Raw genomic sequence first — 15,649 nt, 5'->3', positions numbered from 1 at the left:
TTGTTCAGCATAGTCGAAAATCTAATAAACAGGTCTTTTAGGATGACTGCTTAATCCCGCACAGTGCCCAGGGAAGGACTGCAAGTTATAAACTTTGCCCGTTGTTTACATATAGTACTGGTTATTGGGAAGTATACTGACATTTCAGGAGGGATTCTTTCTAGGGGGAGGGGGAGTCAGACGAGGGAGTTACGTGGGAGGATCTTTCCATGGAGGATGTTCTTATGGGGGAAGGGACATTTCGGTGAAGGGGCGCCGGATCTCCCAGTATTATTTAAAACACGATCAGATATTAAATAAAAAAAAACCTTCAACTGAAAGTAAGGAGCAACATTAAAACTTAAAACGAACAGAAATTATTATGTATATGAGGGAGTTCGCCCCCTAGTCAATACCCCTCTCTTTACGCTAAAGTGTTCTATAGTACTTTCAAAAGAGCTATTTATTCTAATTAAACGGCCTTTGTGATTCAGGGGTCATTCTTAAAGAATTGGAACAAAATTCAAACTGTAGTGTAAAGCGGGAGGTAATGACTAGGGGGTGAGCCCCCTCATATATGTAATAATTTCTGTTCGTCTTAAGTTTTAATGTTGCTCCTTACTTTCAGTTGAAAAACTTTATTTTTTTTTATTTAATTACTTAAAAAGGGCACTGGGACTTTAAATTTGCGTTCAAAAGAGACCTTTTGTCGATATTCTATGACAGGCTGTCACCCTCTCGCCCTCCTGGAAACCTCAGAGGTGGTACCCTCTCCTCTGGTAAAAGAGAAGAAAAATATCCAAATTTAATAGATCATCCGAATTTAGTAGATCATCTGTGATCATTAAGAATTAGTAATTCCAAGCATTAAAGCTAGATGGCAAAACCGCCATTTCCTCAGCAGACATTTTTGAGAGCTGCTACTCTTATTACTTCAATTTATTTGCAAGAATGAGCGACATTAAGTGAATCAATTGAATCAGCCGACATAAAATTCTCTGGCTAGTGTCCATAGGACGGCATGTGCTAACGTTGATACTAATACGGTAAGTAGCCATAATTTGCTATAGGACGAAGCTGTGTAAGGTCAATGCAGTGCAAACTTGTTGTCAAATTTTTCACAGCCATAGAATGAATAGTCGGATAAGCTTGGAGAATGGCTCATTTGGTCGCAAGTTGGAAGTTATCCTGGCTTTCTAACTGATTGAAGGGCAGTTTGAAGCCTCTTCATGCCTGCCTTTGAACTGATTTAAGGGCAGCCTGAAATATCTTCACGGCTCCCCTAAAACGATTTTGATATGGGCCTTGGGGGTGCTATCATCCCTGTATTTAGGCAAGAGCCATAGGCTATGTGAATAAACCTGCCGAAATACAAGGATTTTCAATGTGTGTGAAAAGTTCAAAATTAGCCCATTGGAACCGTTACCATTTCATTCCCCCCACCTCCAAGTATGTTGTAATTAGTATTAGCATGCACATATTACCTTTTGGTCAATTGATCTTTTCATTTTGACTCACATTTACAGATTTAGTTTCAATGATCAAAAGGCCTTCAGATCGCAGCATGACTTCACATAAAAACACACTAAGCACATATTTCACGAATCGTGTTTCATTTGTCCCAAAGCCGGTATTTAAAGGGCTTCTAAGCCTGTCGATCACAACCTAATATTGCAATATCGAAGTTAAAAATTAGCACATATGTGGTACATATTTCACAAATGGTATTTGAGTGTTTAATTATTTCTGATGCTGTTGATCTGTGGCTGAAATTTCAATACAAAACTATAGAATAAAAACCCATTCAGCACGTATTTTTGCGCTTGATATCCATCAAAGTCGTTTTTTAGAAGTCGTGAGTTTGTTAATTGTGAATTTTAGATAAATATTGCAAAATACAAGTCCATTAAACAGTTCGTGGTAGCGAACTGTAAGTAAGGAGCGACAGAAGAAAGATCACAGATACGTTTTTTTTTTCAGGGGTGACCGTATTGACCCAGTGGCTCTAGTATATCGCGAGAGGAGTCATTCGAACGGAAATTAAAAGTTCTAGTGCCCTTTTTAAGTGATCAAAAAAATTGGAGGACAACTAGGCCCCCTCCACGCTAATCATTTTCCCAAAGTCACCCGATCAAAGTTTTGAGATTGCCATTTTGTTCAGTATAGTCGAAAAATCAAATAACCTTTATCTTTGAGGATGGCTCAATCCCCCAAAGTCCCTGGGGGGAAGGCTGCAAGTTATGAACTTTGCCCATTGTTTACATATAGTATTGGTTGTTGGGAAGTATACATATGTTTTCAGGGGGGGGTTTCTGGTGGAGGGGGTCGGGGATGGGGTTACGTGGGAGGATCTTTACACTGAGATAGTTTCCACGGGGGAAGGGAATTTTCTATGAAGGGGGTGCTGGATTTCCCAGTATTATTTAAAAAGCGATCAGAAATTAAATAAAAAAACAAGTTTTTTCAACTGAAAGTAAGGACCAACATTAAAACATAAAACAAAGAGAAATTATTACATATTATCGTCAATATCATCGTCAATATCTCGCTCTTTATGCTAAATTATTTAGTACTTTCAAAAGAGATATTTATTCTAATTAAACGGCCTTTTTGATTCAGGGGTCATTCTTAAAGAATTGCAACAAATTTCGTACTTTAGCGTAAAGAGTGTGGTATGACAATGGGGTGAACCCCCTCATATACGTAATAATTTCTATTTGTTATAAGTTTCAAATGTTGCTCCTTACTTTCAGTTGAAAAAACTTTTATTTTATTCAATAATAAAAAAAAATGGTGTTTATTTCCACCCAAGCAAGAATTTAAAATGTCTAAGCATGTTGATTGCAAATCTGAGGATAACATTGCAAAATAAAAGTCAAAAATTAAAACACGGTAAGCACACACTTTGTATAATGAGGCATTTGTGTGTAATAAGAATGCCGAAAATCTGAGGGGCAATTCCCCCCTATGCCCTTACCCTAATTGACACCCCTGGGGAAGGTTAATATCCCGTCTTTATGTTTGGTAGATTGGTGATTCAAAAGTCTGGTTTCATCATCGTTTATTTTAATTTCTGTTTTCTGTTCAATTTCTGTTTGTTGTAAGTTTCATTTTTCTTCGGTTGGTTATCGCTTCTACTCATTTTGATGTACTCATTGGTGTTAAATCTTGTCTCTATCTATTCCTCAGCCCCTTCCCAACATCAATTCAATACCATTTAATTAGTAAAGTACAATGTGTATCAAGGGCGCCCATAAGGGGAGGGGGCAGAGGAGGGCTCCAGAGGAGCGCTGCCAGGAGTTATTCATCAATAGAAGTAGAAATCTGGTAGAAACGAAATGGCTGTGGCATTTCAGAACCCTTGCATAATAGTTGAAATGTCTAACAGCAATGTATTCCTAACAGAATTAATTATCAGAATTAGTAGTATTTTTTCATCCAACAACCGTCACCATCGAGAAGAACTGTCACCATTTAAATCACAGCTGGGTTAGTAGAAAAATCTTTCCCCTTAGCTTTCATTCTATCAAACATCCAGAAGGGATTTGGAAGGTATATCCCCTTTCAATCTAGATGGTTTTGATCATGAAGATCTGTGCTCTCAAATACAGACCAAACAAATGTTTTTTAGCCCATGAAGCTGGTGGCAAATTGCCGTGCTCATTAGAGGCTCTAACTCCAACCCCATCACTACCTGCACTGCTATCCTCTCAACCAGTGCTTTCTGTAAGCCCTGTCGTTTTGCAGCACTGTGAAATAGGAAAGTCATACCTGAACAGGTACAACCACATCCCAGTACTACCAAGAAAACAAAATGCTTCAAGGAAGGAAGAAGGGCAGAACAAAAGTGCTCATTGATACATCAGTGAAAGCCAAGATTGAAGCTGCCTTTGCTACAAGGAAGGCAACGAAGAGGTGGAAAACAAACAATTGAAGCAACAAAATCAAGAAAAAAAAGAAACAAACTGTGAAGAGATTTGGTGAGAAGACAGCACTGAGGGCGGAAATGAAACTGAAAAGGTTCAGACAGTGACTGTTGATGGCAACTCAGACAGTTCTCTTGGGTAAGATAGTGAAAAGGAATGTGAACTTAGTTTTAATTTGGGTTGCAGTTGGAAACTTTGTAAAAGTCATCTATGAGGCCATTAGGGAGAAGGTAGAACCTACTGCAGAGGTCAGTGTGACAACTATGAGTGGTGGGAGAGATAATGTATGAAAGTGGCTGGAACAGCCAGATCATATCTACTACATGAAAGAGGACTTTGAATAAAAAAAAAACAGTACTTGGACAGTGTGTGATCTTGGACAAATGTTTTGACTAAAATGTAGCTTCCCTAAACAAGGACAGCAGGTTCTTAATCTTGGACCTCATGCAGATAGTTGGGATTGGCTGTCTACAATCTTAAAGCCAAGTCTATTTAAATATAATTACTCTTTTTCACAACAGATTTCAGTGATTTAATCTGTCCGTGATTGAGCTACTTCAATTTAAAGATCCTTTGTCCAAGATTGGGCAATAGCCTATTTTCCAAGATTAGAGTCAAACTAAAAATTTATTAACTGCATGGTCTCTATTATTGAGATGGTGATTAGGGAAATCTGAATTTGTAGTTTCCTTCCCAGTAATTTCTGTCTATGTCTAAAGAAAATCCCCGTCCTATAATTAGACACCTCCTAGTAATTACACCTCCAGTGGTTTTATGACAAATAATGAAACACATTAATAGTCTTCGATGTTAAATTCTAACAGTTAGGAACTTGATAATTTTCAGAACCTACCGTGTCAAGTAACGCATGTATGTCACGGAATCAAAACCTCAGTATTTATAAGCACCTGCCTATGGCATGGGCTCAAAAAATATTGTTTTTTTTTGCTATACCAAGGTCTCTTGAAATAGAGAGGTCCTTAAATCCCAAGTTCCTACATGGAATTTAATCTGGTGTCTGTTTAAAAGACAATTGTCTGTTCAATGGATGTGCTACAAGAACTAGTGCTGAATAAAAACTCACCCTGGGAGCACAAGGAAGTCATACAAGTTATTTGTGTGCTCACTTGTTTGTTTAATTTTGAAAACCGCACTTGATGTCTAAGCGGGAAAAACGAAATCCTTAACCACATGAGAAAAGAAAAGCTCCAACATTGCGATTGACGCAATAAAGAATTGGCTCAAATTAATTTAAAGTCAATGGAATGTCTCGGTGGCGGTGTTACGACACGTCGGCGGCAGTTGATCGGGATTCTCGTCTGCGGCGTTCGAACCCCCTTGGAGCACAATGAATTTATGCAAATTATTTGTGTGCACACTTGTTTGTTTAATTTTGAAATCGCACTTTATTTGTAAGCAGTAAAATCGAAATCCTTAACCGCACGAGAAAAGAAAAGCTCCAACATCAAGTTTGAATTTATTTTTCATTTTATTTATTTTTGTTTTCTTTTATTTCTTTATTCAGTCCTTTCTGCCCAGGTTTTGGTTTGACATCTCACATAAGAAGATTTCTGCTTCTTTGAAGTTTTAATTTTGCTCTTCACTGTTCTTGGAAAAATTTATTTGGTGTAGGCTATATAAGATTTACAAAAAGAAAGAAGAAACTGCGGTGATTAAATCTTAACTGTCCTTTTTGAAAGACAATAGCTAAATCTGAAAGAACTATACTGATTTTTTTCAAAATTGGAACGAATAATTTTTCAAATTTATTTATCACTATATGGCTTTTTGTGTATTTTTTTTTTTTTTGTAGATGGCCAAGTTACAGATGAATGGTATAAACCAAGTGATCATGAATCTTTTAACATGTGCAGAGAAATTATGAAGGAAGAGGGCCTTTTAGTTGGAGGATCCTGCGGAACGGTCTTAGCGGGAGCATTAAAGGCAAGTTAGAAGCTGTTGAATCTATATTCATTATTGTCCCGTAAAGCAGCACCTTTGCTTCCGTAGGCTCTCGTAATTAGTTATTTGAAACTAAAATTTATTCATAAGTTTTGGATATATCTTATAGTTTTTCCGGAAAAAAAACAAAAATAAACTTTAATAATAAGAAAGGTTTGAATATTTAGACTTTTGTTCCGAAAGCCTTTATAAAAACAAACTAAACCAAATTAAACAAAAAATATAAGAAAAAGCAAAAAAACACGAAACAAAAACACAGACGAAAAATAAAATACATATTTTAATCATTTACAATATGTTTGGATACATCCAATTTGTTTTTCTGTGTTTTTGTTTTCTGTTTTATGCCCTTTATTTTTGTTTTCTGTTTATATATAATATATATATATATATATATATATATATATATATATATATATATATATATATATATATATATATATATATATATATATATATATATATATATATATATATATATATATATATATATATATATATATATATATATATATATATATATATATATATATATTATATTTTTATATATATATATATATATATATATATATATATATATATATATATATATATATATATATATATATATATATATAGACTGCTTTAAAAAAAAGAGCATTAAACGATATGTCATTAATTTGTTTGTTTTTTTTACAAATATCGGTGTCTAATTTGTATTATTTTATTATTTTTAAGTAACTTTTTTAACAGGACAAACAGATACCCTTTTGGAAATGCCTGGATACATTTCCCATTTTTTTCACAGATCGACTATGAGTAGGGGAGGCTTAGCTATTTACCCACGGCAAGACTACTCAGTGTGTATTAGTAGAGAATTAACACGGAACGTCGAAGGCGTTTATGAATCACTTTTCCTTGAAATATCCTTACCTTCGCAGAAGAAAATAACAGTTGGAGAAGTATACCATCCACCGGTAGGATCCATCTCTGCATTCCTGGGAAATTTAAGCCAGATAACTGGTATTCTGGAAAAACGAGGCAGCAAAGCTATCTTAATGGGAGACTTCATTATTAATCTAACTCTTCCTCTGTCCGCCGGTTCGGCAGATCTGCTTAGTGCAATGTCAGCCTCGAATATGTACCCCTTGACGACGATACCTACCCGAGTTACTCCCACTTCACACTCATTGATTGAAAACACTTTTTCGACGATGCAACCAATATCGGCCTCAGTTCTGCTATCTGACACTTCTGATCGCTTCCCTCTGCTTACGATTTTCAACATACAGCATCTACATCCTAAACCTGATGGTTTGATTAAACAGGGATTTACAACTTGGAATTTGAATGATAAGAACTTGGAAACTCTTAAACAAAATATAGAGAGCACTTCTTGGGAAAGTGTTATGAGCACAAATGATGTTAATAGAGGATTTGAGAAATTCCATAGTATTTTTATGAGTACATATACGAACTGTTTCTGCGAAAAGCGTACAAAAATCACTGAACAGAAAAATCAACCTATCAGCCCTTGGATTAGTCACGGACTACTCCAGTCTATTAATAAGAAAAATAAACTATGGACTGATCACATAAATGACCCATGCCATAGCAACGCTTGAGAAATATGAAAATTATAATAAATGTCTTCGATCAATTTTACGAAAAGTCAAGAGAGATTATTTTAATGAGAAAATAGATAAGTGGAAAGAATTCTCGAAAAATATGGAAGGTTGTAAACTCCATACTGTGCCCCTGTAGCCTTCTCCCTGATCTTCCATCGCAATTATCTGTTAATGGGGAAACTGTAACGGGACCAGTAAATGTTTCAAATGCATTGGGGACATTTTTCGCTGAGGTTGGCAAAAAAAACTGCAGATTCTGTTGGAAAGCCCAGCAAGAGTTTTAAAGATTACCTTGGTCCGACTAATGGTAAGTCAATGGCACTTCTTACCTGTCTCTCGATCTGAAATCCTGTTAGTCATACAAAATCTGCGAGGCAATTCGGCTTCTGGGTTCGACAGAGTACACACAAAGGTTTTAAAAGCAGTTGCTCCGTCCATCATTGCGCCCCTTACTTACTTAATAAATTTGTCGTTGCAAAAGGGTACTTTCCCAGAATTACTAAAGAGAGCTAGAATAATTCCGCTGCACAAAGGAGGTTCTCGACTTGACCCGGCTAATTACAGACCTATTTCTATTCTTTCAGTATTTTCAAAAGTTTTTGAAAACCTATGCAGCAGCAGCTACTCCTGTTTCTGGAAAAGAAAGGGCTTCTTAATAATCGCCAGTTTGGGTTCAGACCAGGGCACTCCACTCAAGATGCACTAACAGCTTTAAGTTTATGGATGAACAAAGCTCTGGACTCTGGCCTGCTACCTGCAGTGGTTCTGTTTGATATCACAAAAGCATTTGATAGTATGTACCACTCAATTCTCCTCGGGAGACTGGAAGACATAGGAATACGAGGCAAAGCTCTGGATTGGTTCAGATCTTATCTTAGGGAACGCAGAATTTTTATGGGAGAAGATCCAAGGAACGATGTACTCGTCAAATGTGGTGTCCCCCAAGGCTCAATATAAGGCCTGCTACTGTTCCTGATCCACGTTAACAATCGAAGTCGAGTGCTGAACCCCGCACACACTAAACTCCGCTGCTATAACCTATGCCACGATGGAGATTATTTTCAGTCCGAAGATGCTCGTAAAGTCCCATTTACAGTACTGTGCAATGGTCTGGTAGTCAACTTCTAAATATCATCTGCGAAAAATGAACTCCATTCATACACAATGTCTCATATTCATTGAAAAAAACTAAGAGTACTTATTATTAGAGTCGCTACATCAATTGTCATGCTTGACCTTTGAGTTTAAGTTTCTAGCTGGTGAGCTACTATTTTCATTTAAAACACCATTCCGGCCTATCTCGGACCATCATAATTTGCCAACTCAATCGTCATTAAACCTGCACATACCCTTCACCCTGACTGTACGATCAGATTTTTCTCCAAATATAACATGCGCCAAGATATGGAATCTGATCCCTGAAGAGCTGAGACCTAGGAGGTCCCTAGCGTCATTTAAAAAAGAGTAAAAAATCATTTATTGGCATTACAAAAGAAAAGTTAAAGTAGAGTGTGATAAATATTTTAAAGTATGATAATTAAAAATATTAAAATATAAATATCCGAAGTATGATTTTTTTTTATTTATGATGGGGTGGCTTCCCCTGGGGAAAGGAGCAGGAAGGTAATGGTTATTTGCTTTTTTTTTTATTAATGAGAGGTAATGTTTTGTTTGAGAGTAAGAGCGGTGACCACCCTGCGTTTTATGTTGAAATGATATTGATTGTGGTTCTCGGCGTCCAGAGATGGACTGAGTATTTTTTGTTATGTGCAATTTATTTTTTATCTTTGTAAATAAACCCATTGGATTGAAATTGATGACGGCCGTTGTATATGTAAAGGAAATATCCTGAGATTTTGTTGTTTTTCACTGTCAAATAAAATGATTTGTCCGTATTGAACTGTTATTTGAATATCATGAAAAGGCAGTGTGGTCTTCGAGTATAACTATGTCATATTTTCATTCCTTTAATTAGCAAGATAAACTAATTAGAAACCAAATAGTATCGAATGCTATATTCGATACAACATTCGATATATTCAGAGCTTTATATCGCAGAGGAGTTTAGAGTTTACCTATACCATTTTGTGGCTCAAGGGCTTCGTTCTTTTTACTGTTTCGATATTTCTCATAAAATTATTAAGAAATATTTCTCATAAAAGAACCAGTCGGGTTTTTCAAGTTTTTCTTCAAGTAGAAGTTTCGATCTGCAAAGGGGACTATTTTTGTACCTTGGGAGTATCAGCTGCTTCTAAGGCTTAACTCTACACATATTGTGGCTTTCGGTGATTTTGTTTTTAAAATAAAAATAAGTAAATATAATAAATATATGATTTATCCGTAGCTGAAAAGCTCTCAAATATATTGTATTATAATTTTTCAAAAATGACATTTTCCATATTGATACCCCTCCTTTCTCAAGAAATAAGTCGAACGACTTAAGAATCTAAGGTTTTTTTTTCAATATATTCCTTGGAAATGCCAAAAAGGATATTTTTCAGTGAAAATACCCCATATGGTGCTTTTCAAAATCTAGGAAGAGAGAGCACATGTTTTCCTCCCTGTCTGGCGCCTCCATAAGCAAAATTAATTATGAAAAAACTAACTATGCGAAAAGCTAAAGAGGAAACATTTGAAAACTTATTCCGGTCATTCCGTTTGCTCTTTATAATAAAAGCATGATTGAAGGTTTTGAACATGATTGGAATAAAGAAATAAATGTATGGAGGCTTACTAGGATAGGGATGAGAGGTAAACTATAGTTAAAACACAGTTAGTGTGCTACGTACCTACTGTATTCCTTGGGAGCCGCGGGTAAGTCAATTCCTTTCTCTTTGTTTTATGTAAAACACTAACTTATTAAAATTTAAACACTAATAATAATACAAACACCAAATAAACACTAAATATCTTTCCAGGCTGCCGCAAAGCTTAAGGAGAATCAGCGATGTCTAGTATTGTTTGCAGACAGCGTTAGAAATTACATGACAAAGTTCTTGTCAGATAATTGGATGATTGAGAGAGGATTTTTAGAAGACACAAAAGTTAACAAACAATGGTTTGCTGGACACCCTCTGTCAAACTTGAATAAGGAGAAAGTGCCAATTGTTCCTGCTGAATCTACTGTAGATAGTGTAGCAGAAGCTATGACTCATAACAAGGTGGAATATTGCCTGTTAGAACGAAATGGAAAGTAAGTTTTATTTTATTGTGCTGTAAATTTTGTGCTGTAATTGTGCTGTAATAATATTGTGCTGTAAACTAGGGGAGAACACAAATTTCTCATGGAATCTGAAATTATGATGGAATCTGGAATCATGCCCATAGTGCCTTTTGACTTAGCTTTCAAGCTACATAAATTTCCCCTGAAATTTTCCACTTTATATCTTATTCCAATCCTAAGATATACCGCCTGGATACCTTGACAACCTGGCCTGTTTTGACAACCTGGATGCGCTTAAACTATTTTGATTTAGTTCAATAGCATCATTAGTAATAGCAGTAGTAATAGAAGAAGTGGTGGTAATATTGGACCCCTTTGATAACCTACGTGTACATTGTGTTTTGATTCAGTTTAACACCACATTCACTGTTCCCTGAAGGTTTTACTAATGCGATTAGCTAAAGTAATGGTAGGAGCATTGGGAGTTGTATTAGTGATAGCAGTTGGTCAAAATATCTGTTTTTCAAATCTTAAAGGGGGAAAAGATACAAGCCTCGTTAGCATCCGATAGTGTTTGATGAATTCTGGTCTGAGATTATTGGCGATTTGAGGCAATATGTTCTGTTTTTCAATTTAGCTTTGAATGTGTGAGCGTAAGTTGAAAGAGTGAGAACAGAAGGCTATATGTTTACTGGTGCTGGGAAGGTCATTACAAAAACATCTTCTTCTGGCTTTGTTGAGGTTCTTTCAAATGTTATTTAGCTAGCACTGATGTATACCTAACATCGAGATTTAGGTAACGTCGAGCTTTGAGCCAATATCGGGACCATTCATAATTAGATTTGTCTAATTAGCCACTTCACGCTAGCTAGGAGAGAAAATTTTGACCTTATGATTGAATCACTGTGAAGTTCATATTTCTATGTAGATAAGGTCTGGTAATGAAGCTCTTTGATTAGTTGCCTCTATTTAAATTCGAAAGAAGTAAAGACAAACTGAACATCGGTTCTGAATCTGGCTACATCAAGAATTTAAGTAAATCCTATTATGAATGGGTCTGGCATTTTGGTATTAAATTTTGCTAAATTTTGGTATTAGTTAAATCTTATCCTGAATGTGCTTTTAGTAAGGAAGCGCTTGAGCATCCCAGTTCTGCTGACTTGTGTTAAGGGGGGGGATATTATATACAGCAGTAAAGAATTGAAAACCTTAACAGACAAGATTTACGCTTACAAACAACAAACATTTTGAATCTCGAATTTTTGAAAGAAATTTCAAAATATGTCCTGATTCATTTAGACCTTTTTTCTTCAATTGAAATAAAATTAAAATCTAATTAAAATAAATTATATTTGAATTATGGGACAAAAATTATGGTAAATAGTTGTATCATCATTTAATTTGAATTTATAAGTCTAATTCTTAACATGGCCAACTCCTATAAATCTTAATGACATATATTAGGTATAGAGAATTTGAAGCTAAAATATTGATTGGACTTGGTCAGATTGGTCTCTAAAAGTCATCTTAAATGTAATTAGTGAAATTTTTGTCCTTCTTAAGCATCAATTCTGATTTTTATGGATGTCCAAAATTGAAAAAAACAAAACACTTTTTGCTTAATTTAATTAGTATGTAATGGTGGATTGAAGTAGTTTGCGCCAATTATCTATTAGAAGGAAATTATATTTGGTATATATATATATATATATATATATATATATATATATATATATATATATATATATATATATATATATATATATATATATATAGACTCTGCTTAGCTATTCATCAACATACATTTAGTTATTCATTCATTAATTTTATTGCATATTTATTAATTTTAATGATAATATGAATTACATATTCATGTTCATTTAGCAACTATTAAATCCTTGATAAACAACGCTAGAAAGAACACCTTTTCTCAGGGTTCTTAAAAGGATAGGTTTATTAAAGCCTGTGGCGGATGATGCTTAAGACGCTTTTTGAGAAATCAAAAATAAAAACAAATAAAACTATTTTATACCAATTCAGCAAGACGTGATTTTTAGGTAACCTTGCAGGAGAATTGCCCTGTCAAACAAGCAGCAGTAACAGCAAAATCCTTGCTTCATTCTTGTCACCATAAATTTACTAACTACTTTTTTATTGCTACATTTAATTCCGTCCAAAATTCAAAGTTCTTTTATTGTAAGTGTTCTGACTTTACATATTCTTGCAACCCTTTTCCCACATTGTCTGCGATGCTTTTAACAAAGATGGCAGATTTTTTTTTTTTGCACAAGCTTTTAAAAATTTGACATGGGGGAAATTACTGAAACATTTTTTTAATCAACTTAAACAAAGTCCAATTTCAAAAATCTTTCACAGTGACGTCAAAAAGAGTTGTATTAGTAATACGAGGTAATAATTTTACTGTTACTGCAGCTTGTTTGGAAGGGGAACACTCAAACAAGATTAACATTTATACAATAATAAGACCTTACATTACTTGACCTTACATTACCTTACTTGACCTTACATTACTAAAACGTTTTAGTGACTTTGTTGAACACCTTTTTAAAGATTGTGTATCATGGACTTAAATTACAAGTTTTTTTTTTAAACCATCGGCAAGCTCCTCCATGTTTTCAAGCTCCTCCCAGCTCCTCCCTGAAATTTTTAGATATATCAAACATAATATGTTAGTCAAAATGGGAATATACCACTCGATGCGTCTTTAATGCCCTTCCCAAATATACTAATAGCTACAATCAAAAATTCCATTTTACGCCCTTAAAGGGCAGGGGCGTAATTTTCTATGGGCCAGGGGGGCGGTATTGCCTTCTCCAGAGCTAGTTTTGCTCCCCTCTCCCCCCCCACCACAAAATTACGCCAATGTTAAAGGGATCCTTATAGTAAAACCTTATCAATTACTTTTGATCTCATAGAACCAAGATAAAAATATATAATTCAGCTCAAAATCCATTATTGATTTTATATAATATCGCATCTTTTTTTATAACTATTTCTTTCTAATTTTATTCATCTTGTCAATATTTTGAACAAAAGGAATTTGAAACTTATCTCATGTGGGGTGAAAATACCCACCCGTGATCTATGAAAACCTTGAAAATGGTGGAATTGAAAGGTTTATATAAGTTTACTGGACTCGACCATATTAAACCCATGTACTTGGAATAGGCGACCATGAAACACCAAAGTAGTATTGAATTTCTAATCAAATGGCAAGTTTTAGTCGTTGTTAGCCGTAGTTTTAGCCAAAACTAAGGAATAATGGGTCACTTTAAGGGTCTATTTAAGGGCTCAAAGAAGAATTTGCAATTTTAATGATAAGCGTCTGAAAATTCATCAACTGATATATTCATCGCTTAGCTAGCAAATTAATCTGAAAATTTATTTGTTCAACATTAAAAATTTGCTGAAATTTTTAAAATTGAAACTCTGAAAATGCTCAAGGTAAACCTGAAAATTTACTCCATCTATTCCACCGACGATCTTTTTTTTTTTCAGGGTTGTTGGAGCTTTCAATCAAGATATTTTGTTGAGCAAAATGTTAGACTGTAAAGTTGAGAAGAATCATGCAGCTGACAGAATCATGATTACCAACATGAAACTCACAGATGATACCGCCTCAATTGGCTCAGTAGCTCGATTTTTTGAGCGTGATGGATTTGTCGTTTTAGGCAAAGAAATTATAACAAAAACTGAGTTTTTCAGATATATTTCATCTAATAAACCTGTCCCTAACGGACAAACTGTTCTTAATGGCGAGCCCATCCTTAATGGACATTAAATACTTGATTGCCTCTCATTACTGCTAATTCTGATAGCAAAATGTTCATTATATTTGTTCGGTATATCCCGTCTAATAAAATAGCCTAAGATGTTTTTTTTTTCATAGTCTGGATTCTGTTCTTACAACAATATTTGAAACAAACTAGTTTAGAATCTAAACAAATTAGCTACAAACTGAAATACTCTCTTGATATCTAATCTTTTATTGTATTCCTATAAGAAATTTCAACGCTCACAACAAAAAAAGGAATATAGCCTGACAAAAGGACTAAAATCAAAAACAAAATGTATGTATACTACTAGATTCCACATACCTGATCTATTTGGATCCTATTTGATCAAATAATCTTTTAACCAACTTTCTATAGAGGTTGGAATTGATACAAAGTAATAAGAAACTGAAATTCTGTCTTGTTTTCTAATTCTTCATTGTACTTCAACATGCAAATAAATACTTATTCTGACGTATATTTTTATGGTTTTTTTTTCACAAAAACCCAGGAGGGAAGTAATTAAATACATTATTATTTCCAACCTTTCAGAGCTTTGAATTAAAGGTCAATGTGTCATGAAGGTCAGCCCAGGAAGAATTAAATACTTGTATCTTCTTATGTTTTTTTTGTTTTTTTTCACAAAAACCCAGGATGCTCACGCAATTTTTGAAGACTCGACTTTTACTCATTACTATGTTAAAATAACAAGGCCCAGGACAAGTACCCAGGATTTTTTTTTTGGAGGGGGCTTTACTAAAAAAAATCGGGGGGGGGGGAGGTTACACAAAAAAAACAAAAAACGCATACAAAATTTTTTTTTATCCATTTTTGTTACGTTTTTAAGAGTCAGAAAAACATTTCGGGGGAGGGGGTCAACCCCCCCTGGGTACGGCCTTGTAAAATATTTAGACTCGCATTGGGAGTTAGTCACTCCTTTTGTCACCTAAACCTCATTCTCAGAATCGACGGGTTCCAGGGCGGGTTGGACATGTGTAGTGCCATGACGCAGTTTTCACAAAGCGAGTTTTTGAGCCAAAACAGTTGACATTTTTAAAAGTCAACGTGAATTTACCATTGTGGTTAATTTTTGAATCTAAACTTCAGAAATAGTGGAGCCCCGAATTTGAACTCGGTATTCTATCTCCTTCTGGATTCAGCAAATCCGGTTTGATGACAAGAGAGAACACGGTGGCTGAAAACTTCTTGTAAAAATAT

The 15,649-nt window shown here is 34.8% G+C and overlaps 1 protein-coding gene across 1 annotated transcript in view; it reads left to right on the top strand.

Annotated features, from left to right (window-relative positions):
- The window catches only part of LOC148940466 (cystathionine beta-synthase-like), a 65,255-nt gene extending 50,346 nt beyond the window's left edge, over positions 1-14,909 (top strand). The window contains exons 6-8 of the mRNA XM_089105514.1: positions 5,719-5,849; positions 10,393-10,667; positions 14,157-14,909. Of these exons, the coding sequence (XP_088961640.1) occupies positions 5,719-5,849; positions 10,393-10,667; positions 14,157-14,439 (689 nt within the window). The 3' untranslated portion in view covers positions 14,440-14,909. The remainder of the gene's footprint in view (positions 1-5,718; positions 5,850-10,392; positions 10,668-14,156) is intronic.
- The last annotated feature ends 740 nt before the right edge of the window (positions 14,910-15,649 follow it).

Source organism: Artemia sp. Qi Xiang Cuo, chromosome 19 (genome assembly GCF_049724085.1).
Source record: "Artemia sp. Qi Xiang Cuo chromosome 19, ASM4972408v1, whole genome shotgun sequence".
NCBI lineage: Eukaryota > Metazoa > Arthropoda > Branchiopoda > Anostraca > Artemiidae > Artemia > Artemia sp. Qi Xiang Cuo.
The sequence above is the reverse complement of the archived record's forward strand: the minus strand, read 5'-3'. Positions and strand labels throughout refer to the sequence as shown.